At 46.1% G+C, this 27720-nt stretch overlaps 1 protein-coding gene across 1 annotated transcript in view; it reads right to left on the minus strand.

Annotated features, from left to right (window-relative positions):
* Positions 1 to 9873: 9873 nt before the first annotated feature.
* The window catches only part of LOC119442102 (U2 snRNP-associated SURP motif-containing protein-like), a 68639-nt gene continuing 50792 nt past the window's right edge, over positions 9874 to 27720 (minus strand). Inside the window, exons 16-22 of the mRNA XM_037706840.2 lie at positions 25935 to 26039; positions 21321 to 21568; positions 19404 to 19637; positions 16507 to 16618; positions 16327 to 16437; positions 12666 to 12922; positions 9874 to 10169 (exon numbers count right to left, since the gene is read on the minus strand). Coding sequence (XP_037562768.1) covers positions 10052 to 10169; positions 12666 to 12922; positions 16327 to 16437; positions 16507 to 16618; positions 19404 to 19637; positions 21321 to 21568; positions 25935 to 26039 — 1185 coding nt within the window. The 3' untranslated portion in view covers positions 9874 to 10051. The remainder of the gene's footprint in view (positions 10170 to 12665; positions 12923 to 16326; positions 16438 to 16506; positions 16619 to 19403; positions 19638 to 21320; positions 21569 to 25934; positions 26040 to 27720) is intronic.

Genomic DNA, 27720 nt, shown 5'->3' on the forward strand with positions numbered 1-27720 from the left:
TCCGTTCTGCAAACAGTTGTCACCGTGATATTCACGGCCGGTTTCTTTATAACTTAACGACGAGACTATATAATCTACTGAAAAGCTCAAACTAAAATAAAGATAAATTAAAACGAATGATGAATTCAACAACTTTGAAAGAATTCAATCGATTATAACTGACCAATTACTCGTAACGCGTTGGCAAATCAGTTCTGCGCAAGCCCGCAAGGTGGAGGTAGTTACATGAAAGGGAGAAATTGGCATCCACGTGGACTGTAGCGCGAAGCAACGAAGGAAACCCATACGGGTGTTTCATAAGAAAGCTTTTGAAGCTGAAAAAAAAAAAAAAGTTGCCCTTGGTTTCATTTGTAGATTCGTAATACAGTCCAGGTGGATGAACGGGCTAAAAACAAGTGTGATTGAATTTGTGAAAAAGGTAGAGCAGCTGCGAGCGATAAAATTTGTGTCCTTCTTCGTTCGTCTTTCTTTCCTCGTGTCTTCGATCCTTCACCCCGGCGGGCGCCTAATTTCATGCAGAGTGCATCTGAGGAGATGCGAGTAAACGTCGGACTCTATGCTACGAAGGCAATCTTCTTTTTTTTTCATGCGAAACGAGTAAACTTCGTTCACGGCATTGCACAAGCACGTAATAATTTCGAGTGCAAAGAAGCCAACGGCACCAGCTCTGCGCAATCAGCAGTGCATTCACATCGAGAGCTGCTCGTTTGTCCTTTCGCTTGTACTTCATTGCGCTTTCTCACTTTATTATTACTTCTTTTTTTTTTTCTGTCATTAGAAAGGGCAATAGAATCACAAGGCTGGTCAACGGCCACACGTGCTCTCCAGTTTCGTGGGATTGCGCGTACACGCGCAGGGTTGTGCGAGCAAGACGTCACGCGAGAAGCAAGTGAATAGTGCAGACTTTTTTCCCTGTGTCTATACGTGACTCGCACATAATATGAGAAACCAGTAGCACTCAGCAGTCTGGCGAGCCTGCCGTCCCCTCGTTTGCTTGCTCTTCAAATCGTGGCACCAATTGTCCAATAAGCCGACGGTTAATGATGAGGGTGACGCGCACGATGGAGAGACAACTTAAACGAGAATGTAAGACTATAGGAAAAGTGAGCATCGTGCAAATATTAAAACGTACAAATTATAGACTGTTCATCGTTTTCCTTGCTGAGGCGGCAAGTCAAGCTTTGCGCTCCACTGCTTCTGCCGTCGTAGGGTGCCTCGATGTCCACCTCGCCCGCCACTTCGTGCGGCGGAGGGGCGGGCGAGGAGGATATCGAGGCACCCTATGCCGCCTATATATGCCGCCGGCATCTAACCTGCTTAGCAGCAGTGCTAAGCAGTTTTAACGGGGCGTTTTAAACACAATGACATTTTCGCGTGCGATGCTGCTGTCGTCTGGTACGCAACGACCCGAGATCGAATTGTGGGGCAGGGCTTGACTTTCCCTTTCCGCAGATTTAAGCATGCGAACTTCCAAATAAAGCCTATCGACGTTAGCCTTAGAAATCAGTGAAGTAGCCTTCCACGCAAACGGTACCTTATAGCGGAGAAGCCAGCCCTGACGAATGTTTCACTGCAAATAGCAATTATTGGACAATGGGGGCGCGTTGGCACCGCCGCCGCCGTGCTGTCTCACTATCGATGGCGAGACAACCCTCAACGCGCGGCCTGCGCATGGAGTGTTTAGAAGCATGCGTTCGGTCTGCCTGCAGCATCGATAATTCATCGGTAGGATGTTCCAAGGCACTAATGTCGCTGCGCCTAAGCGCCTTATCACGTGGCACTTTTTTTACAGCGAAGCTGCATATACCTCTACCATTCGAGAAAATTTTCGTGTCGTTGGCGTAAGCAAAAAAAAAAAAAAAAAAAAAAAAAAAAAAAAAAAAAAAAACAAGAAAAAAAAAAAAACGTCACGGTAAGCAAGCGGCTCGTGCTCGCGCCGAGCGCGTGCCGAGCGCTACCGCGTTCGTCGTCGTCTTCCACAGCTGGCTGCGTTGCCGCTCATCATTCCAGCGTAGAATTTCAATTCGCTTCTGTCGTCGTAATGGGGAGGCCGCGTTTACGGGGTTATGAGCCATTGCCAGGCAGTATGAGCCCATTAGCGGTGCATCACTGCATGCTTCGCACCTCCCCAGGTTTCACGTTAGTGGAGCTGCATTTCGCTCAATGGGTCATTTGACACTTAGGCATAAAATTTAATTCACCGCTCAAACCGAGCCTACGACTTAACTCGTGATAACCGTAATAACTAATAAAAACTAAAACACTAAGAAAGGCGTCCATAATGGCCAAATTGCCGAGGGAGTTAAAGAAACAAATGATGGTTTTACAGCATACAGCTCAGCACTCGTTTTCAAAAGAAACACCACAAAACAAGCACCAAACCCACATGTTGGATGATAAGGCGCATGTGAACAATGGGAACACCCTCCGACGCGTGCCGGTAAAGATTAGGTTTGCAGCTGCTTCGAAAGGGGTTGACGTCATTCAATACACTCGTGTGAAGTGCCAACCGCTAATGGTGCCAATGCTAATGGCGTCTGCGAATAATGCGAAGCACGTTCCTTCTCCCGCGTGTGTTTCCCGGTAAAGATTACGGTTGCGTGAGCTACTCCGAGTGGAAAAGTACCCAACAGCATAGAAATCACGTAGTGACGTCACCACGGTCTAGCAACTCGATTCAGCTCATTTCAGGCTACCATGGGTAGACCACGGAAAGTAAAGACGCCAGAAGAACAGCGTGAATATCATGCCTTGTGAAGTAATAAAGGGTGTGGTTAAGCACATTTCACTTGTCTCTGGGTTCACTCTTAATAGAGCCACGTGTTAATTCAAGTGACGTTAGAATGGGTAATCGTTGTGGGTGTCGTTTACAGCTTCGCTGCCCAACCACCTTCACAGCGTGGATTGGAGCCCCATTTTTTTCTCTAATCTCGCGCGCTTTCTTTGCAATGCGGAAAAAAAAAACATTTAAACCACAGAAGCTATCGCCACGGAAAGAAATTATTTAGACAATTCTCAAAAGGCTCTACTACTGCTACATTGACATATTTAATTAGTAATCGTTAATAATCTAAGTTCATAGTAAAAAAATAGCTTGAGTTGGTCAAGAGGACAGTGAACAATAGTGAGTTGGTCGTATTCTTGTAGCGCACGCGTTTTTTTTTTAAGGCTTGGCACAAAATAGCTGAAACACCCTGTACATACTGCTTACCTTGACTCCTCCCGTGGCGTGACACGGGACGCAGCCTACGTCCTCCTCTCTGAAATCAAGTTTGCGCAAACCCACGAGGGCGATTCACGATAACCTTGGCAGATTCCACCCATAGCTGGCAGATTCACCTACACGAGGACGCTGTATGTCAGTATCCCCATGCAATATACAGAGTGTTTCAGCGAACACTTAAAAAAAAGTTTAAAGGCTGCCTGTGGCAGATAGCACAATTCTAGTTCATGAGCTGGTCTACTCGAAGAGGCGGATATTACTTGCACAAGAAATTGAAATGCAAAACAGACTAATTGACAAACATTCACTAAAGGAAGTTTTAACTAATTGCCTTATGGCCCATATTACAAATTGCAACCATAAGGTTTGCAAGGCCCACTTGGAAAAAATTCTCAGGATGACGCCAGTTTCGAGATATTAATTCCCGAACTTTGCAGAGAAATGCACTGGCATTCCAGTAACTTTCTTAACACAACGTCCGCCTTGCGAACTCCATGGCTAGAATTTGTAAATTGCAATATGGTCCATAAGATAATTAGTTAAAACTTTATTAGTAATTTTTTAATTAGTCAGTTACGCATTTCAATTTTTTGTTCAAGTAATATCCGCCTCTTCGAGTCGACCAGCTCATGAACTAGAATTGTGCTATCTGCCCCAGGTAACCTTGAAACATTATTGAAAGTGTTCGCTGAAACACCCGGTATGCTGTCGCTATGGGCGAAAGTACAGTGTCGTCCACTGCTGTGTAGAGCGCGCGAGGGGCCGCCTTTGCTTTGCGGGGCGACACCTGGCGGCGGTTGCTGGGACTGAGCGTGCACAGGAGCATGCGCGGCCCAATAAACACACAATAAACACACACAACCAGAGGAGATGTTCGTAAGCACCTTTGTTATCTCGAATAGTCCGTGAGCGCGCTTCATTTGTTGCGAAAGGGCCGGCGCGTGTTATCATCCCATAGGTTTCATTTTATGGCATTTGCGGTGCTGCAAGCACCCTCAGACCGAGAGCAGATTAGGGTGAACAAAGGCGCTTTTTAACGTCGCCGCTCGTCAGAAGAAGTTCTGCATGTCTATTAGACTGCGCATGCTCCTGGGCACCGTCTCGGACCCAGCAACTGCCGCCAGGTGTCACCCTGCAGAGCAAAGCCGGCAGCTCGCGCGCTCTACACAACAGTGGACGGCACTGTACAGTCAATGCATGCACCAAATTTTCGTCCCCTGGCAACACAGCCAAAGTCGACCAAGCTGCGATAGCCGAATGATCACGGGTTTCTTGCAACTGTCTCTCTCCGGCGCTTCCCTCATGTTATCACCACCCTCGTCGGTTCTGATATCGAAAGTGGAGCTGGCGCCACTTGAAACTGCCTTGAGGAAGTTGCCCGGGATCGTGTCGCTATTTAACAGGCAAATGAAAAACGCTGGATGCGCGGAAATCGCACGACAAATAGCATACTCCGCCGATACAGCCTTTGACGTAGGAAATGACATCACGTGACTGGCGTTCGCGCCTTTGCCACAGCCGACGTGCTCGCTGGATGGGCGATTGAAGCATTGAAGTCTTACTTGTAGGTTTGAAGACTTGTATCATTCCCAAGGCAGCAATTTAGTTGCTCACTCTTACCCCATGGTTTATCGGTGCCACTAGTGCCTGAAGTATTCGACCGAGCCCAGAGCGAGTTTTGACGCGTACCCAAAAACGAAGCGGCAGCGAGATCCCTCACCGATAAAGTCACTGAAAACGAAATACGGTGATCGTCAGAGTTAAGCGATGCACATGGGCCTTGTAGCGTGCTTGCCTGATATGACATCAGTCAAAATACCTCTGTGCAAAGATGCATGCGACTTGCATGCGCGCACGCGGCGGAAGCGCGGATTGAGACAAAAATACAAGCAGTTGAAGTTCCACGAGGTATAAGTGATCGGGGATAAATAATCGTCCGGCGATAATTCTAGGGAAAGTGGCAAGCCAAACTACCCCCGGCGAATGCTGCGACCAGTACTGTTATTTCGGCAAAAGTGCTTTTAATGCGTAAGCATTCTTTGGCGAGCAAGCCAGCAAAATCTGTCTGTAACGTGAAAAAGTGTCATACCTTTTATCTGCAAAATAAATGCATAATTGGCGAAGACATTTAATCATTATAATACTGTAAATGTAGCTGATTGATAGCTTTAGAATCGATAAAATAGGAATGAAAAATGAAAATCGCGTTATGCCCCCATGAAAGCTTACTTTCCCGCATTACCAGAGTGCGCGAAAAGAAGCCTGCTTTGGGATTGCAGAGTATAAAAAAATGACACGATAGCTATAATTGCTAGATATGATAATAGTGCAATAGTAGATTATTGGTAGCCTTAAAAGAATGGTGACGTCAATGCGCTCAGGTTGTAACACACACACACAAAGAAAAAGGAAATAAAAAATTGCAAACATTTCACCGCTCAAACCGAGCCTACGACTTAACTCATGCGAACTGTAATAACTAACAAAAAACTAAAACAGTAAGAAAGGCGTCCATAATGGCCAAATTGCTGAGGGAGTTAAAGAAACAGAGATACAGAACACAGCAATAATGAAGATCGCAATCCCACGATTTTATGAAATAGAATTGTGTTTGGAACGTTAGGATATGGTCTAAGCAGGATAGACATGATAAACAACAAAAATGCTACAGAAATTCTGAGAATTGTCTACCAAAGTGCAAGCCTTCTTTGGCACCAAAAATGCAATGGGTAGAGATGCATAAGCTAGGAAAAGCAAGTAAGCAAAAGCGAACGGCCGAGCCCAAAGAATGCTTATGCTTATTAGTAGACAATTCTCAGAATTTCTCTATCATTTTTATGAAAGATAATGTAAACTGAATAACCAACAGGTTGCTAGCTTGCTAAAAGCCTTTGCTGCCCTACATACCATATACATGCTAGGTCATTCTGCAGCCAAGATGCCACACATACAACGCCTAAAACATGACAGACTCAGAATTAACTGTGCCTGAACCGCTGGAGATGCCAAACACTTCGCAGCCAGTATCATGTGATGTCATTTTCTATGTCATGGAGAGATTCCAGCAGATGGCGCCACATAAAAAAAGCTGGGCGAGAAAAGTCACAACTGTAGAGATGCCGCCACGTTGCTACCTCTCATTTTTGAAACGCTAAAGATAATCAAAATATGACGCAAAAACAAGCTTTTACACGTAGCACGTACGTATGGACAATGTGTAAAATTGATTCCTGTATGTTAGAGAAATATCCGATGGCCATTAATAAAATTTCGATGTAAAATTTATGGTGCATGAAAAGGTGCGTTTGAAGGCGCATGAAATAGATGGCGTCAACAATACCAAGGGAGTAAAGATGGTTGGGATCACATTGATTGCACGTGTCATCTGAATCGCATCTCGTTCTGCGCCTGCCCAGTGTAGCAACATGGCGGCGCCCTTGCAATTACAGATTTCAATGCATAGGCGATGTGGCAAGCTTTGCTCTAGAGTTGGCTCTATGAACTATTTTTCCAACACTTAGTGGCTTGGCTTGTCCTGTGGCATGGATGGGTACGGCGAAGGATTGACTACGCCTCATCAGTTTTGGTTTTGAGGAGGAGCCGGCGACATGGCTGACAACGTGTTAAATTAAAACTAAAATATAGCTATTTTTTTCTCATCGCTGGGGCCAAATTAATATGCGGTCGTGCAGGCGTAGTCCTAACATCAAGTGGCGAGCTGTAAGGTGTGTTCACATTTCCTAAATATCCACCAAGACCGTGGCGTGTCAAAAGCGCAAGTTGGTGGTGCACAGATAGGGTGTCTAGCGCGGTCGGTTTACAATTTTCTTTTTCACGCTATAGACGGTACAAATGATACATATTTTAATTATGCACCACAGTCCTAATGTATTACGTGGGAACATTGCGGGGATGACGACATATCAAAGAGGATTCTAATACATGGGACCGGGCTTTGGCGTCCTTGTACCCGGGAAAACGTTTGAATGCCAAACATATAGGAACATTTCAGCGAGGTTGTACTTCTTCAAAAACTGATTATGTATGTTATACAGCACATAAGAACAATACATGAAGGACGAGAAGACATTTTCTCTAGGATGGGCTGTATAACATGCGCAATCCGTTTTCAACTTCTCATCTTTCGTCTGTTGTTCATGTACGCGGTATAACATATATGGCAAATGAATTAGCCCCAGTAAATGTGAACGACCAAGTCATAGCCGTAACAAAGCACCAAGGAAGACAGATTTATTATTTAGAAAGGTTTGAAGCTCTCTTCTAGCTTACTTGCCGAGGAAAACGGGTCGTTCATATGCCAACATCGCCAGAATTAGTTCACGTGTACCACTGATTTAGTAATACCGTGGAGCTGACGTCGTGGCAGCGAGGATAAAAAGAACGAGACTTTGCGCATGCTGCTTATGCCACTGCAGCAATATCAAGCAGGGAGCCAGATGCATTAGCCACTAAGCTACAGTGCAGTTTGCACATTCCACAAACTCTGAGGGGTTTGTAGTGTGTGCAACACACACCTGAAGACAGGTGACACCAGCGCAGATAGTTCAGAGGCAACAATAAGCAATATACCCACGCAAACAAGCTGTTCGAAACTTTCAGTATTGGACAGTTGCAGGATCAGACAGCGATGCAGAAGATGATCATAAATGAAGTTGTGGAGATAAAAGGAAGAACGCTGGCAGGGAATGAATGTAAAAAGAAAATGCAGATTCCACGCACTGTAGGAATCAATGTAAGCGAAGCTTTTTGTGCTGTTTACGTTCATTGACAGTTATTTGGCAGTGATGTTGATGGCATATGACAGTCGTGATGTGATGGTAAATGTTGTTACCTTGCCTGAAACACTTGCGTTTCTCGACGTAGCACACAGAACACAGAGAGACGCGTCATTCATCCACTCCTTCTTTTACTAAAGAGAGCCAAAATGAGCAATGCTTTCTGATGACGCATTTTCTTTTTCCTGTGTCATATTAGGGGAACTGCCACGAGTGCAGAGGGGTAAGGTTAATCCCTCGTTTCCCGACTGCTTTGGCACGGGATCTGGTCGTAAGCATCCCTGCCTCCTCTCTCTCTACTCCCTCTAACATTCTCCTTACCTCCTCCCTGCACTGTCAATGCTCTTGCGCGTGAACATGAAGGCAAGTGCAGCAACACCTGCCAGGCTTTTGTGGAGGGTCACGCCTAATTACGGCGCCAATTCAGCGCTGCCACTGTGGCAGCGAAACCTTGTACAAGTTGCCTATGTCGTCGCCCGCACCCCTGCTGTGAGCTCTCAACCACGCCCTGACACAGCGTGCAAGGCAGCAGCAGCAGCAATGGAAATGAAGAAAGTAGCAAAGAAAGCTTCGCTTTAAAAATAAGGTACCGTATTTACTCGAATATAACGCGAACTTTTTTTCTGATAAAACAGGTTCAAAAATTGAGCGCACGTTAGAAACGAGTACGACCCTAAATCTGCGTTACCATATAGCCGTAGGCATTTCAAAATTGCTGCTTCGCACGTGCATTGAGTCTAGTTACTCTCTAGCCTAGCTACCGTAGCTTCATCCATGTACAGCAGTACACGTGCTTAGGCAATAGTCTACCGTCTATCTGCACGTTCTCTGCGTCTGCTCTATCAACATATCAGTACCAAATTCATCATGATGCCGCATTTAAAAGGAAAGTGATCATGTGTGCGGAGATGGACGGAAATCGGGCCTCATCACGGCCGTTCGGAGAATCCGAAACTTGCGTGCGGGACTGGCGCAAACAGAAGGAGAGGATTTTCACCAGCAAAGCAATGCGGAACTGTTTCAGTGGACCGAAGTAATCTGCGATGATCCACTTCGGCGATACGATCGCCTTGGCCCCATCTCGAAAGCAATCTGCGATAAGGAAAGCCTGCCGCTTATAGGTCGCGCTGAAGCGAGAGGCATGCCAGCACGAAGGTCAATTCGCTCGCCGCACTTCGTCACTCCAGCGTTTTGACAGTTCATTCCCGAAGTCAACGAACGAGATGTGTTCATGTTTGCGTGTGCGCGCGTGACACCGTGCTTGTTAATTTATTTAGTAAGCGAATGTTTGAAAGTTTATACGGCCGATAAAACTGCTATCCTTACTTCGTATTGCGGTCTACGAATTTGCTAGTGCATTCGATGCTTCGCCTTTTGGCCGAAACTGCGACTTTTTTCATTGATCACAACCTTAGTGCATCGGGAGGAAATCTGTTTTTCCAAATAAGAGAAAGTTGTATTTCTGATGGAAAGCATGAGGTGCGCGGTACTGTAAAGGACTTTTTTTTTTGTCATCACGGAAAACGGGTGCGCGTTCCAATTGAGGGCACGTTAGAGTTGAAAAAATACGGTAGTTGCCAATTAGAAAGCAGAGTGGATAAGTCGCAGAAGTGTGATACATTAATTAGCCAAGACTGGCTGGCAACAGCTCTTGGGCACTGCAGATGTGCTGTCTTGCATACTCACAACAGTAATGGCCACCACAGGTTTGGGCTTACCAAGCCACAGATGAGCCGTTGCCTCTTGTAATCTAGGACGCCACTTGTGCGCACGCGCACTCGGTAATCATGAAGAGAAACGGATCTCTCTCTCTCTTTCTACTAATGGCTGCATTAAAGCAGACTCACACAACTGCTACTAACAAATCACTTTTATTTGCTCCCAGCCATCCCTTACGTGAATGCATGATTAGTGATGGTTTAATGGGAATGTAAATAAACTATACAACCAAAAAGGTACAAAAAAATAAAGGGAGCAGAGATGGAGGCAAACAAAAGTGACAGTACACCATGCAGCACAGGCATCGCTGCTCTTAGTGTTTACTTTTCTTGCTCTTGTGAGACTTTCGGGGAGGTGATTGGGATGAGCGCCGCCTGTGGGGTGACCGTGATCGTGAACGTCTTGATTTATGAGGGCTTCGACTTCTCGACCTGAAACAATACACCACGACACACAAGCAGTTAGGTATACCATGCACAAACCTAAAATGTCAAGCCTGCAATAAATGCCGCCAAACTGTGCAATTTTCGCGTGAGCGATAGGTGGGGCATTGGAAGAGGGAGAGAGGGGGTTGCGAAACACCAGTGCGCACACGCACGCACGCACGCGCGCGCACACACACACACACACACACACACACACACACACACACACACACACACACACACACACACGCTAAAACTACAGAATGACTAGACTGCAAATACTTGCTCTATATGGCCTAATGATATATTGCTTCTAACAAGTGCCTCCAATATTTGTATTAGCTATCTGCAATAATAAATCACATGTTGCAAACCTCAACAGGAAAGCTCGGGTGACACTGTGATGCAGACACACACAAAAAGAACAGGATAAACTCAAGTTCTACTATACAGTCATTATCATTCCAGTGCAGAAAAAATATATACAGTGTAGACCGCTTATAAGGTAAGTCGCCAAAGTCGCGAATATCTGCACTATAAGTGGTACCACACTATAACGAAAACGATTTTCAAACAGTGCACATCGCGATTACATTTTCGCCAGTGAGCTGGCAAAAGCATGATCGCGATGTAGCCGGTGCTCTTCGAGCTCGACAGCTTTGCACAGAGTCAAAACGAAACAACTGTTTGCCGCAACTGCTGCGGAAAAAACCGTGACCGCTATCGACACGATTATGAACGGCAACTTTGTGGTGCTGAAGGCATGCGCCCGACGCACGCACCCACTCTGGACGAATTAACTACCATTCGCTGCAACAACTGCAGTCGAAACTGCGGTCGCTATCTATGCGGTCATCGATGGCGACTACGCAGTTTTTAGGCTTGCGGCCGACAAGCGTACCGAGTAAAAACGAAACTACTGTTCGCCGCAACTGCTGCGGAGAAAACCGCGGCCGCTATTGATGCGATCTTGGATGACGACTACGCAGTTACGAAAGCCCGCGGCCAACGTGGTGTTACACACGGCGGTAAACGCAGCAATAAAGGCTTTAAAGACACAAATAGGCTCGAAGCGTTCCGGCGTTGCTGTCATTCACGTACGATTTCAAGTGATGGCTGCGGCGATGCAGATTCCGCCGCTTCGTTTCGGTTAGACGCTAGCGCCGTTCTTGCTCTTTTGTGTCGCACATTTGCGGCGCTTCTCACTCACCGAGCTCCGAAAGTAGTCCGGATTAACCGATGTGCGGTCAAATAAGTCCGAATTAACGAGAGTTTGATTGCATTGAATAATGCATACGCCAGCCTCGTCTGCGGGAGGCTGTGGGTTCGATTCCCACCGCCGCCAGGCACCCACTGGTTCAAAAGGGTACAAGCATACCCCGGCCTGGCGTTCGGCTTCCTTCAGGGGTGATACGCTTGGGAAAGGAGCCTGCGCCCTGAATTCCCGTCGAAACCTACGTGAGCACGGAAAAAAAGTGATGTCTGGGCCGCTCCCATGGCGGTCATTTCCCATGTGGCGCCCCAAGCACCTATTGAGGTGGGGGCACCTTCGGGCTGAGGTCAAACACCCCTTTCCAAGCGTTCAGGTCCCATAATGGCCGAGCACCAGGCCGGGAAGCGCGCTTGTACCTATTTTACCGGTAGGTGCCCGGCGGCAGCACTTGCCTCCCACAGCCGCGGCGGATGCTCGTCTACAAGGCCGTATGTGGTTGGACAAGAGGCACCCAGAGACAACAGCTGAAATCTCTATTGGGCCCTCTTTCGAGATGTGCACCCCTACGACAGCCGAGCACCAGGCCAGGGGACATCTCTACCCATTAGAAAAACCGGTGGGTTCCCGGCGGCACCGGGATTTGAGCTCGGTACCTCCCGCATACGAGGCGGATGCTCTACCGCTAGGCCAGCACTGCGGTTCAAATAAGTCCGAATTAACGAGAGTTTGATTGCATTGAATAATGCATACGCTGGCCGGCAGCACCCATCTTGTTGAAAAGCGTGCTCGCTACCGCCCTTGTCAGTGAGATTTTGTCGGTGCTCGCTACCACCCTTGTCGGTGAAATAAGTCCGAATTAACGAGAGTTTGATTGCATTGAATAATGCATACGCCGGCCGGCAGCACGCATCTTGTTGAAAAGCGTGCTCGCTACCGCCCTTGTCGGTGAGATTTTCCCGCGGCAGCCGCGTTATAACTGGTATTTCGTCTCACGTGGCTGCACTGTAAGCGGTATGCGTATACGTGGAGCTCTATGGGAGAGTAAACGGGAGTCGGAAAAGGCCGCGTTGTAGCCAATTCTGCACTATAAACGGTTACGTTATAAGTGGTATACACTGTATACAGTTAAGATAAAATTTTCGGATATGACAAACAATGCAAACATTTGGCTGGTTGTCTATGGCTATGATAAGCAAACAACACTGCTGCGGAGGGTCAGGTCTGTGCAATCAGGCACTTGTAAAATGGCCGTGACAATGTATGACAAGTGTTTGAAAAGGTAGGCATACCTCCTTTTCTTTGGTGAGCGTGATCGATGTGATCGGGAGCTGCGGGGAGAGCGTGGTGACCGGGATCGGCGACTCTTTCCTTCAGAGGAGACCGGGCTGCTGAGCCTGCCGCTACTGCGCTGGCTCACCCCTGACCGTATCACCAGAGGACTTGAAATGGGTGACCGAGAGCGTGACCGTGATCGTGATTGAGAACGAGAGCGTTTACTGCGCTCTTTACGACGCTCACTTGACCCCCCACTGGACTTCTCCTGATCCTGGGAAAACACGAGAAAGAGAGAATAGGCATATTATTGATCCAGTGCTGGGAAGGCTGCTTGTTTCCCTTAGGACAAGAAGGAAGACGAACACCTGCACAGACACCTGAACATCAGTTAAGTTGCGTTATCCTTTTAGTTGAAAAATTTACAATAGCACAAATAATTTTTTCAATTGACTTCTTTCTGCATTTGTCTCAAGCAAATATCACACCAAACTTGAAAAAACATTTGACAGCATAATAAGGAAAACAGAATACCAATTACGTAAGTAACTTACAGTAGAATCTCGTTACAACGAACTTCACGGGACTGCCGAATTTAATTCGTTAATTTGAATTATTGTAGTACTGAAAAACCAATATTTTCATCTCAGTAATGTAACACAACGAAAATTGCATACCTTTGCAGCAGATGCGTGTGTTCGTACGTAAATAATAAACGAAAACGTGAGGCACAGTTTAACTACAATTTATTGCTTGAATAAGTGTCATTTTCTTCTGGCGAGTAGACAACAAGCGCTGCAGGACGAATGCCTCCACATCCTCGATCTTCCTCTGAACGTCATCAGGGACATCTTTACAGCGCCTGAGGAATGATTGCGTCTTTTCCAGAAAAACTAAAACATCCGAGCTGGAAACAGTCTCTTCCTCCCGTGTGTTGATCCAGCCTCGGCATCGTCTTCGTCACTAGTACACTCTTCTTGCTCATGCACTTTATTCACAATGTCTTCGTTGGTGAGCTCTGCGGATGTAACCGCCCCGCTTTCGCTGTCAACGTAATCATTGAAGGTCACCGCGGTGTCTACGGGGAGCTTCTCGGTAAGCTCATTCCACAGTTCTGGTCATGCTTGCCTTGACAATCCACCACGACCCTGTAAGCATTTCTGTAGCTTGACGGATGTTGACCTGTGTGGGCAGCTTCAGTCGAATATTGATCAGGAGGCACTGCACAAGAGGCTTCTGAAATTCAGCCTTCACACATCTGATGATGCCCTGGCCCAAAGGTTGGAGCAAAGAAGTACAATTCGGGGGCTTAAATTCAAGTTGCACATTGCTGAATCGCACATTCACAATATGTGCCGAGCAATTGTCAACGATGAGAAGAATTTTTCTGTCTTTCTTCTCCATTGTGTTGTCGAGCTGCAGCAAACACTGAGTGAACAATTCTCACATCATCCATGCTTTTTTGTTGGCTCGGTAGTCGCAAGTACAATGAGACGTTTCTCAAGCAGCGCGGCTTAGCAGACTTGTCAACAACTAGCGGCTTGAGTTTTTCCGTGCCCGTGCAGTTGAAGCAGAACAGAACCGATACGCGGAGACACGATTTCTTTCCGCCCTTACACCTGTTACCTTTGAAGTTCATTGTTTTATCAGGCAACAACTGATAAAGACCACCTTTTTGTCGCCGTTGAAAACGTCGTCTGGAGAGAAAGACTCGATGATGTCTTGAAAGTGCCCGATCCGCCAGGCAACCGCACTCATGGCATCTGCTGCCTTTTCTTCGCCACAAGCAACCCGCCACGCAATGCCATAACTTTGCCGGAAGCAATAAAGCCATCTGGCACTTGCATTGAAACCGGAGATGTCCAAGGTGGCCACGAACTGTAGCGCCTTCTCTTGAATAATTGGGCCTGACAAGGGCACATTGTTTTGTCTGGCATCCTTAAACCACATGAGGACGGCATCGTCGACGTTCTGGTAGTTGCCAAGCCGCAAGTGTTTTTTTGAGGGAGCCAGCTGTGACTCTCGATGCAATGTCATGATCTTTTCCCGATCTTTGAGCATCGTTGCCATTGTTGACGGTGGGATATCACGCTCCCTGCACAGGTCGACTCTCTTTGTTCCAGCATTCAGCTGCGGCAAAATGTCTACTTTTTCTTAAAGCGAAAACGGGCATCACTTCTTTTCAATGCGGTGGCCAGGAGAACTCATTGTCAGCAAAGCGAACGCACAACACAATCTCAGCACCGATAACTTCGCAGCTCCAGCCGATCGCTATTAACGTGGTGACGCTAGGCCTACGACGTAGTAGGAGAGCCCGAACATGACCATACGTGACGCTCATGCTGATGCCGATGCTGCTGGGGCTGTACCCATTGAAACGGGTTCCCCAGCGCATGGCTGCTGCTGTGGATGACGATGATAGGTGTAAACCTCAGGGATTTGGTACCGAAACTTCAACGGAAGTTCGTAATAATGAAGCATCTTGGTGATTATGGGATTAAATTACATACATTATTATGAAATATTCGGTAATCTGAAATTCGTAGTACTGAAAGTTTTTTACATTGAAAATATAGGCATTTTGGTGGAGATTAAAAAAAATTCGTAAATCTGAAAAGTTTGTTAATGTGGTGTTTGTAGTAACGAGATTTTACTGTACCAGTTTTAGTAGAGAAAAACTGGGAAATCCACTATTTTGGTTATGTTCACTATTGAGCGGAGACACATTGCACAAGAAACTCGAACATGCAAAACATGCAGTCCAGTGCAAAAACTGTTCCGAGAAAAGGGGCGAAAAATACTTGGAGCTGACACCACGGCGGCAAGAAATTTCGACCTAACTGAAATTTCTAGATATTTCTGTAGATGCCACTGAGGACGTTCAATCAGGATCTAATTTAAATTAACAGAAACCTGCAGTATTACTATACTGCCATGTGTGCGTCATATTACTTTTTGTTGATCGTGCCTTTCACCGAACTGTTGCTGTTATGTTATCACTCTTGCAAATACTACTCTGCAGTCACATAAGGCAATCGTTCAAATTGACTTTATTGCAACGAAAACATTGTGCAACCTTACTGCAACGAAAACCTAGATTTAATGAAATTCACGATGTAACTAAGTACTTTTATTTCCCTATCTTAGTTCCATTGAATTAATGAAACTTCGAGTTAACGAAATTCGCAAGGTAACAAAGTTTTTCGCTGAAAGTAGAACTTCGTTATATCGAGGTTCGACTGTACTGTCTTGCTCTCTGGGCACGAGATTACCCGATAAAAAGTTTGATTCTTCATTCACTCTTTGTGAGGCAGAGGGTGGCAAGCACAGTGTCAAAAATACAGAAAGTGCTGGCGGCATACAAATGAAACTATTATAATACAGTAACAGTGTTTTTAAATTTCTTACTCAGTGCAAAGTGTGGAACACGAGAGACACCAAGCAAACTGACGGCACATAAAAAGCAGCTTCGACTGGGCCTGTCTGCTTGCACCAGACTTGCGGACTAGGATGTGACATGCGACTATGAAGCAAGGTGGTGCAAAGATGACAAAATGATTGGAAAAGCATTGGTTGTAAAAAGTGTGCTTATTCGAACAATGATGAATATCTCCTGCTGCTGCAAACTGCAATGCAGATCAGATCCGAAGGCCCTGAAGCCACAGTACTGTCTCTTACCTTTCTAATTAGCTTCTGCCTATAGTGCTCCACTTGAGCACTGATTGAGAGGCCAGGCTTGCGCTGCCTTTTTCCCAATTCCAGCTCATCTTGAAACTTCATAACCTTGAGCTGTGCAAAAAGAAGAAAACAATGTTGCAAATCAATAAAGTAACAAAAAAGTAATAACAGAAACCGCACCTCAATTTCCCGTAGCTTGGCTCTTCTTTCTTCTCCCGACTCTGTCTTCAAAAGTTCCAGTGCAGGCATGGAGTCTTGAGAGTCATCCCTTGGAGAACTGTCTTCAAGTGGTCTGGAATAAATTACACAATGAAACAAGAAGGCCGAAAGATACGATAAACCAGGATCTTTAATGTCCCGGAGCTGCAGTGGTTAATGACAGATGCCATAATAGAGGGCTTTGGGTTTAAACCACGGTGTAAGATATATACTCTTTAGGTGGGGACACTTCTCGGCTTGCTTGCTAGATGCGATCGACCAGATAAAGTAGCAAGGGCGCGCGTCTATTGGGGCGGTGACGGCAGCGGATACCTATCGGCGGAACGACGCAACTTCAGTTAGAACGCAGGCGAGAGCGTGCGCCGACAAGGAACACGCGCATGCCCTCTCCCCGGTGACCTACTTTCGTGCGTTACTCAATCATTTCGGATTTCCCGCGAACCGCCGGTTGCTATAACAACGGGATATTAAACCAATAAAAAGCTTTCTGTGTTGAAGTTGCGTCGTACTGCCGATAGGTATCCGCTGCCGTCATCGGGCCGATCGGCGCGCGCTTTTGCTACTTTATCTGGTCGATCGAGTCTGGAGAGTGTCCTCACCTAAAGAGTATATTGTGAGACGTCGACCGATGCGATGCCTTTATTTCCGAGCAGTCGCCCGAGTCAGAGACGAAGCACCGCACGAGACAAAAGATGATGAGTCGTATGTACAGATGACAACGACGATATGCACAAATAGCGCTCACACAAGATGATGAGTCGTTTGTACAGATGACGACGACGATATGCGCAAAATGCGCTCACAATATATCTTTCACCGTGGTTTAAACTACCTGGGTTTCTTTAACGTACACCTATATCTTGTAACAATAGTGTCTTTCTATTAGGCCTTCATCAGAATGCGGCCGCCATGACTGGGAATCGAAACCGCAACCTTGTATTCAGCAGCAGAACCCCACAATCACCGAGCCACTGTGGCAATAATACCCATAACACAGGAAATATAATGTCATCTATCGCTACACGATCTCACTTATGTGAGATGAAAATGATGACAATGATGGTAGTCAGAAAAAAAAAAGGAGCCAGAAATAGCATTACACCCGCTTCTAATTATTATTCTTTTGCAATAATCCTAGATCGCTTTCAAATAAGTGGTCCGCTGTTCTATATAACTCATTTGTTGAAACTGCCAACCCTAGTTAAACCAAGCCGAAGATCAGGCAGGCAACACGGTGGAGCACGCAGCCGATGCATTGGCTACCTCTGCCGAGGCAAGAAAACAGCAGCTCTTTTGCTCAACATCGCCGGCATACGCCATAACGAAACATGTCTCTCCTCAAGTTGTTGCTGTTGCCAGTAGGCTAACCCAAAGATGGCAATCTAGTCAATGAATAGAGTGTAACTTTCTGTAAATATGCACTGTGATACACTTTATCATCAGTGAAGTAATAAGTACGTCATAAAACCAACAGAAGATTCAATCTTTTTTGTAAAACAAAGCTGCTTACCTACCGTATTTATTCGAATCTAGGCCGCTAGTTTTTTTTCAGATAAGCATATACTAAATTCTAGGGTCGGCTTAGATTCGGGGATTTTAAAAACGCTCCAGTTTTTAATTGAAATTGATAAATATGGTGCATAGCTAGCGCCATCTAGAAAAGTCAGTATTGCAGCGGCTAGCCAATTGAAGTACACGAACGACGTTGCCATTTTGACCTGTCGCATCGCTAGTATCGATGTGCGGCGTGGCGTTATCGTAATGGCACCAAGCAGGCAATGCCACTATAGTGCCACTTTCAAACGAAAAGTTTGTCTAGCCGCAGAGGCACCGTCAAACGTTCAAGCCGGGCGGTACTTCGGAATTTATGAGAAAAACGTCCGTCGTCGGAGGGGGCAACGGGAAATGCTTTTTGCGTGCGCCGTAACAAGGATGGCATTTACCCAGGAATTTTGATCATGCGCTCCTTCAAAAAGTTCAGCTTCTCTAATACCCTTGATGGTACTGAATATAGTGCATGGTTTGAAGATGACGATAAGGAAGATAGTGACGGGGCTAGCAGCGATGATGACGTAGAATGAGTTTGGCATGTTCATATTCAATAAATGCTTTTTTGGTTTTGTGAACGCTGTTATCACTCTTTTGTTTGGCCTACATTCGGGGTAAGTAAATAAGGTAATTAAATACGGTAGCTCGCTAGCATAGTCAGATGCTGCACTGAGCTGCGCTCCCCGCTTATCTTTCCCCCTTCTTTCTACCACAGCTTGTGCGCACTTGCTCTGCTGCTCCTCACAAATGGCTTCGAAGTGCGGGAAGGACGGTCAAGCGCTGCATTGTGCCGATTACCAAAAGTCACCTTCGCTGCAATACAGGGGTGTCACACAGTCAAGCATGTGCAATGTATTGCGGTAAAGCATACCATGAAGTCACAGGGCACAGTACGTATTCATTTAATTATACACGCAGGCATTCACCATCTCCTGTTGCAGTAAGAGCACCGGTATGCCCAATAAGTGTACTGGCAGGCCTTTAGAGCGATTTCGGACTTGCCTGTGGCGATTTAAGCATTTGGGGCAGTAAAAAGCATGCATTCATTTATTCAAGACAACTAGATTTTTCGGGGGTTTTCGCAGCATCTAGGGAGTCCAAGAAATAGGATGTTGACACTGTGTGTGTGTGTGTGTGTGCACACGCGTGTCTGTGTCTGTAAATACACACACACACACACACACACACACACACACACACACACACACACACACACACACACACACACACACACACACACACACACACACACACACACACACACACACACACACACAATACAGCAAGTTTAGCTGAAAGCTGCCACTCACTCGCCGTCAATGTCATCGTCAACGGACGCTGCAGCGCTGCTGGCACAGCTCGTGGTGAGGTGCACCGCTGGACTGGCTGACGTGCCTGTCTTACGAACACTGCTGCTGCAGCTCTCTTCCTCCTCTTCACCCTGGTCAAGTAGGTCCCACTTGGAGGTGGTGACAGCCTGCTGGGACACCGTCTCCGGGTCTACTGTCTCCCACTTGGAGGGCACAAATTTCGCTGGAGGTGCCCTGTAATGATGACAGTGCAGTTTGAAGATCTAGCAAGACAAAGTGCAATGCTGGATCATCACCATACAAAAACCAAGTTAATGGGAAGAACCTGTTCCGGTGCTATCTATACTCACGAACAACTTTCTGTGGCTATGAAGGGAAAGCTATGGGGGCGGGACTAATGCGCATGTGTTACCACGCCAAGTAGTCCGGCAGCATTTGACAGTGTTTTTGGTTGCTCAGAACAGACACTGAATCGACGCAGCTTCCACGTGCGACGGTTTTGCGTCTGCCCAGACGCGGAAGAGAAAAGCCACAAAATAAGTAAACGTTTACAATCAGTGGCATGTTCTGTCTTAATTAACTGTTGCTAATAAAGTGTTTTGTGTTTTCTCTTCCCCAACCTAAAGTGGATTAAAAAGCGGGACTCTTTTCAGAAGCACTCTCACTTTAGCTTGCTTTGCCTCCATAGCTTTTCCTTCATAGCCACAGAAAGTTGTCTGCTAGTATAGCTAGCCCTAACCTGTGCCAGCCATGCTCACATTTAACTGGCAAATTCCCTAATTTCATTGCTTCACCCAATTCTGTGCATCACCAAACCACGTTTCCCTTTCTTCTACTGTTACGTTCGGCGACCAGCGGGGGCAGCGAGATTGAAGTATCTCCTGATTGCCTGCTACGAATCGCTTCGGGAGGCTGAAAAACGTCCCACAAGAAAGATCAGCGGCGACACCATGCCTATACACCTTTCAACGAATACGTGTCACCAGGGCCGCTACTACGAAGCTTTCTCACGGCCGCTCGACAGACCAGTTGGCCGCCAAGGCCGTTCTCCAAACAAACCTGTCGATGGCTGGCCCATTCCAGGAACAACAGACGCGTAAGTTCAAGTCAGGCGCGAAGCCGCCTGTCTACGAGTGTCCCCTTCTTTCTGTGGGGGAGTGAGCAGTGTGTACCCGAGGGCACTTCTCTGAATGTGGTTGGGAAATAAAAGCGCCAGGGGATTATGCGTACCCTCTCCCTCAAGGTGGACCCTTCGGTGACTCTCGACGCTCCGATTAGAGGATGGTGGGACCGCAGCATGGCCAGAGGGCTTTTAAGCGGACTTTTGCGGCTCTCTGGTGTGCTTCGATCCAGTCATGCTAGGCTGGTGAGACGTAACGTTCTCTACTTCTCATGTAAATATTGTAAATATTCCCCCTACTCTTCGTTCTCGATGAGAACCTGTTCCTCCCTTCAACAACGTCTTCAGTGTAGATGAGGCGGACGACGGCATGGGCCAGCTACCCCTTCGGATATGCCTGACTCCAACTCTTACACTACGGAACCCATTTGCAACTATTACAGAAAAGTTATGCTATCTACTCTAACACCAAATGCCATGAAGCTTTGATTGCAGCAGGGGAATGAGAAACTGCGACAAGGTGCTCATGACGCCGCAGTCCCTGACCAATAATTTCAATTCAGTGGGGTTAGTTTAAAGAAATGCAATCATCCCAAACATATGCTTCGATTCTTGCGTACGAGCGGCTGGCTTGTTCTACACGCTCTTGAAAAATGTTTTGGTTATAGTGCGGTACAGCGTATTGTGCGGATATTCACGACTTCGGTAACTTGGGTTATATTCGATCTACACTGTATTGCCTAAGCCATTTTATAATGCAACTCCTGGTGGTAAAGTTCACATTTAGGTCACCGCACCTGCGCAAGATGGCCGGCTCCAAAGGTTGCCCATCGATGTCAGGGTCCTCAACCACGCCCAGTGGCACCCCGTCCAGGTCAGGGTCAGCCACAGGGATCCCCACCAGAGGCAGACCATCCAGGTCGATGTCTGTTGCCAGTGGCACTCCGTCAACATCATCAATGATGTCGTCCTTGGCCAGAGGAGGAGGTGACCCCTCGCCCTCTGTAGACTGGTCCTCACTGCTTGGCACTAGGCTCACAGGTTTCTGCGCAAGGGAGAAGAAACAAATTGCTCAGGCCCAGATAGACTTATCTATGACAGTAGTCCTCGTCGTTTTCCCGCCGTACTTGGGCTCAAGGCAACACAGAGGGGAAAGGCGAGGACAATGCTATTGCAGATTTTACCGGTGAATTTCAAGGGGAAGTTGGAGGACGAGCCTCCCCAATCCCACCCCTATTGTAGATTATTTTTATTCTCACCTCCCTGCCCCTTGATCCCTACAGCTAAGGGTTGGTTATAGTACAAACAACTCGATTTTTACCATAACTTGACCTTCAGCTTGTTAACCCTTAAGGTCCAGTGATTCCAAATAGAATCATCAATTTTGTAGCTCAGTGGGCAACCCCGTTCAAAAAAAAAGGTTGTTCTTACGCTACAACTGATATTTAGCCCTTACTCTACATATGCTGGCAAGCTGGTAGACTCAAGGAAGTGCTGTCACCTCTGAACGAAAAAATAAAAGAATCGCTTGCACTGTTCCCGCCAATGGCTGAGATCCCCTCTTTTTTCACCGTGCAGAGGTACGACAATTATTTTATTTTTGTTTCGTGAACATTTGGATTTGGTCTATCAAGTGCTATGCTATCCCTTCGGAGTAAATTTATTCGGCAAAAGTATTTGCGGGTACCGGAGAACTTTGCGAATCATGATGATTCCAAATGGAATCATTGGGACGTAGCGGCCCCGACTACTCACGCGATATATTTTCGATTGACGTTACCTCCCCGACTAAATCGCATGTTTGTTCGCACTCGAACGGCGTTTTCATGCCGTACTTGGCCATGCTTTGGGCACGTGTTACCTGATGGATCATTATCGCGTCAGGAGCCTGTATTGTTGGTGGAGCCTTGCTCTGCTTTTTGTGATTTTATGCTGTTGATATGAGCTTATGCCAAGTAGATAAACTTTTTTGGGGGAAATCCCTCCGTAATACGGAAACAATTTCTTTTGGAACAGATGGCGACAATCAGCGCATGCGAGTTTTATTGGAAAAAGAAAGAAGTCGCGAAGCTTGTGCTGATCCTTCGAGGTGACATTGATTCGTCCGATGAAAAAGAAGTCATTGCGCAAACTAGAAAAAATAGAGAAGAATGTGCTCTTACTCCTGCATTCGGTGAGAGAAGTGTGGCACACACCTCTGCCTCAACAAAGAAAAGAATTGCTTCATAGAGTTTCATCTAAAATAGACTTTTCACGTCTTGCTTGAAACGGCGCATTTCAAGTCCACCAAGCCCCACTGATTCCATTTGGAACCATTTAATAAGTTGATTGAAAAGTATCAGCAAAGATTTAAAAAATTTTTTAACTACCACGATCATGCACATCTCAAATTGTAAAGACCATTTTTTTACAATGAACAGAATTAATTTGGGCCTGAAAGGGTTAAGCACTACAACAATCGACATGAGGTAATGTTGTGAAAGTTGTGAAATTGGCAAATTGATGACTGACAGCAGAAACTGATAAACCGGCAAGTTCAGGTACGCTCGCACTAGAAACCCACTTTCAGCACGTACTGTTACGTATCTGCATTCTTTCTTGTGCAGGCCATATAAAGAAAGACTCGAACAGTCTTCTCGCCAAAATTATGTAGCCTGCCTCATTTCCAGACAGCCAATGAATATATCACACATGAAGTACAGTCGAATCCCCCTACAACGAATACCGCTACAACGAAGATTTTCCGATTCCCCGTCAGCTGCCCATAGAAAGTAATACAAAAAAATTCCCTTCATAACGAAGGCGTTTTATTCGGTATTTCCGCTTCAACGAACTTTTCGAGAACTGAAGTGGGACTGAATTGAAATTGGAACTGCCGAGTAGTCAAATTAGAAGGCACTTCCAAAGCTGTGACGATCGTATGTCCGCTTGAACGAGGTTTTCGAGAACGAAATCAAATTCAAAGTACTGATTTAAGCCACTGCAGTCCATAGCCGCGAATGGGCATCACGCGCCTGCGCGACACTGCAGGGGATCACTGCAATCACTGCTGTTTTCTGTGGTCTGTGTCCGGTCGAAATGGCTGCGCCAACGAAGAAGCGTAAATTTATCTCTCTTGAGGAGAAGGCACATATGATCGCCGAGGCAGAGAGAGTAAGAAACAAATCTCGCAGTTTTGCCCGAAAGACGAAGCATCGATTGCGATAGCAGATTAGTAGACACCTATACAAACTAAGGATAGTAGTTTTATTGGCAGTATAAACTTGTGAACATTCGCCAACTCAATTACCGAGCACGGTGTAACGGGCGCACAGGTAAACATGAACACATCTTGCTCGATGACCGAGGAAACTCGGTGTCAACACGCTGGAGTGAGAAGGCGGGGAAATAGCAGCGAGGGAATTGACCTCCGTGCCGTCTCTCGCTTCAACTAGAAAGAAACGTCGAAAGCACAGCGCAAACGACTGTACCGGCACTAGTTGCACTTTGCTCACATCGCAGATCGCTTTGAAGATTAGGTCCCCGCGGGTGCTCACTTTGTGCACATCGCAGATTGCTTTCAAGATAGCGCCTGAGCGGCTGCGCCGCAGCAGCTGTTGTCAACAAGATGCTAACGTCTCGTCGCCTGGGGAAAATGACTCCGGCGACTGCTTCGAAAGTAATGGATCCTTTTCAGCTCATTTATTTGAACCCATTACAATAACATTGCGATGGCTCTTAACGGACTGAGAGACTCGCGTGACGCCTTTGCTTGCCGTGAAGCGTAAGAAATCCAGGCTGGCCGACTTCTGGAAATAAAACTGCCGGTAAGCGCAAGTTTTCCAAGCTTGCCACTTTTGTCATAAACATGCAATGAAATTGTGGTAATTCAAACCACTTAATTGCGACAGTGCATGTGCCGCGAAATGAGTGTTTCGTGATCGGCCGGGCACGCGCGTTGGGTTAGGCGTCGGCCGCAATTTACGAAAAATGCCGTAACAGCGGCGCGAAATGCGTTCTCTCGTGAAGTTGACACTTTATCGACTGCCTTCGGTACGTCTCAACCTTTACCCCCACACCATTTCGTTCGCGGCTTTGCCGTTTGGCGTACGTATATACATACCAATTTCGAGTCAAGGAAGTTCTGCCACAACGAAATTTTTCGCGTGTCCCGTGAATTTCGTTGTAGCGGGACTCGACTGTATAACCAACACATCATTTAATATCTTGGTGTTAGGGCATTTGAGGCATCACGAACAAAAAAGGAAGTTGGAGTGGTGTGAAGCAACTTTGACAGAAGAAGACAGGATATGCAGATGGACCAGCGCATGCCCACTTCCTGTGGGCATGCGCTTCATAAATGTTGCTTCATTTTATTGCCAGCCGATGTTTTTCCATGCCTGAATTTTTGGACATCCTCGATTATATGTGCTTCCTCATGACACTGCCACATTCTCCATAGAGCCAAAATATTATGGCGGCCGAAATTTCAGACATCGAATGGTCTTTCATTCAATCGGACATGATCCGTGTGTGTGATGTAAACATGGCAGCCGTGAAAAAATTTCCCCCCATTCACGTATTCTATACTCACTTTCTTTGGCGAGGTGATTTCTCAGCTTTAAGAATGCCGTAGAGTTGCTACATAGAGACCTTTATTGACTCCGCACCAAACTAGAGCTTTCCGCTGTTGGATACTAAGCTGCGTCAATTAGGCTTTGTGAAATTTGCTGCAGATGGAGGTGGCAGGCAGCATGCAGTTCTAGAAAGGTTGCCCTCAGTACATTCATACCAGTAGACCTCTGCAGCAACCGGGCATGATATCACATGCACAGGCGGCTAAACTGGCGGCTGTATTAGTGTCCGTGGACAATCCACCGGCATTTATGTCGCCTATCGAGTTCTTTTGCTAAATGATTGGAGCGGTGAAAGCTTTTATGCAGGCTGAAGGCTTCAAACTGTATTCGTGTAACACAGTTTCAACTGACAGCGACAGTGCGTGAACACGAGATGCCTATTGTGGTCTTCACTATTGCAGTATTTCAAATAGACCTAAATAGCAGAACACAGAGCAACATTAGGCAAATTTTCCATACACCTGGCGTTGTAAAAAGCAATGAAATTAATTTTATTGCTCGAAATTTTTTTTGGTGTGCTACACTATTTCGGCGTTTTGATGGCCCCCTGCGAGTTCAAAAAGTTGGTTGGCAACTATACACAAGTTTTTACTAGCACCTGCTTTATTTTTATTTCTCTGCTGTGAAGAAATTGGGAGGACACATCCCATGAAACCCGGTTTATACAATATTGAAATGCATAATGCACGAGCCCAAGGTTCTTAAGTGTGGATTTTCATCCACACTTAATATAGAATTTAATGTCTTCCAGGAAGAGCCCCCCCTCTTCCACCCAAATAAATCAGCCTTACTTACTGATGAAGGTACAAGACCCAAGAAGATGTTCTGCAGACGTATGAGGAAGTCATTTGGGTAGATCGCCCAATCCTCCCAGGCTCGGAAGCAGGACATCACACGTTGCTGAAGGTTAAAGAGCGTGATCAAAACAAGATCCGAAGCAACCAAAAATCAAACTCGGAAGTTTCTTTTTTTTGTAATACTGCAAGGTAAGTGACACCAGCAGCTAATATGTCTATAATAATAGTCAGCTGATGTAACCCTCACACACCATCGATACTGCAACTAAAATCAGCCAAATTAACAAAAAGTATTGCAACTAGCACTGGTTTGCATAAATCTTCTCAGGCATGCACAAAAACTGGCAAACATAAGAAGCGCTCTGACCAGGATATAGAAAATGAGCCAACAATTCTAAACAAGCTTTCAAAACCAGCAAGGTTTTCGCTGGGCTAGTTGGTATGGTTCTATTGGTATATGACAGCGCAACAGATGAAACACAGAGAAAAAGAAAACCACAGGACGAACACTCGTCCTGTGGTTTTCTTTTCTCTGTATTTCGTCTGTTGTGCTGTCATATACCAATGCTACCAAAACCAGTTTCACTTGAACCACCATGCTACACATGAGCAAGTGGCAGCAGACCAGAGTACTTCAATTATACCTGTTCCAAAGCTCTGCCTAAACATTAGGGCATGTGCAAAACTGAGTGCAAAAATTGAGTGACATGCCACTAGTCAGCAACAAGATGAAACTTGTCACTCATCACCTGCTAAAGAAGTGCTTGAAATGGCTAACCACAACAAGAAAAGGTGCCATTGCAAATCATACTTGTACTTTACAAATTACATATAATTAACTACTTCTAGTCTATTCAATTTTTTGATAGTCTTGCAGTAGATCGATAACTCAAACTCTGTAATGCTAACTGTAATTCAATGACTCTTTTTCCATAACAAATTACATGTAACCAGTTACTTTATTGATGAGACAAACTGTAACAGGCAACACAGTTTTGAGAACTTCAATTTGGGTGGGGGGGACTACAGTAGAATGACCACGGTCACATCACGCAGCACCTTTGTGGACACACATATTCAGACAGGTGAACTCAGGGGCTTCGTATTTGTCTTTTTATCTTTTAATCTTCTACCAGATGTTGGCCAACGAATTAAACCGACGCTGGTATGTTTCGATAGCTACGGCCAATTTGGATGTTAAAGGGCCCCTCACCAGGTCTGGCCATTTTGAGCTGACAAGCGCAGTGCATACAATACACACTAACGACTGTGTCTGCTTCGTATTACATTGCTACAGGCCCCGGAAAGAGCTGCATCAAACCAAACGCCATTTGCCCTTCTCCCCGTAAGCTCCGCGCTAACAGCCGGAGAGCTGACGTATACGCGCAAGTGCGCCTACAAACGTGTGTACTGTGACATCACTCTGTGACACTAAATTAAAAATTAAATTATGGGGTTTTACATGCCAAAACCACGATCTGATTATGAGGCACGCCATAGTGGGGGACTTCCGGAAATTTGGACCACCTGAGGTTCTTTAACAGTGCATCTAAATCTAAGTACACGGGTGTTTTCGCATTTCGCCCCCATCGAAATGTGGCCGCCGTGGCCACTCTGTGACACGACTTCGAGAAGTGGAGAGAATGTCTTTGTTGGCGGTAAAGCTTGCCTCCTGAAATCATGGGTTCGTAGCACAGTACCCCGCCGATACGTTTTCCACGGGACCATAAAAAAATGTAAGAGCCAGGAAACGCAAGAGCCGCGGAAAAATTGAGAAATGAGAG

This window comes from Dermacentor silvarum, chromosome 2, assembly GCF_013339745.2.
Source record: "Dermacentor silvarum isolate Dsil-2018 chromosome 2, BIME_Dsil_1.4, whole genome shotgun sequence".
Taxonomy (NCBI): Eukaryota; Metazoa; Arthropoda; class Arachnida; order Ixodida; family Ixodidae; genus Dermacentor; species Dermacentor silvarum.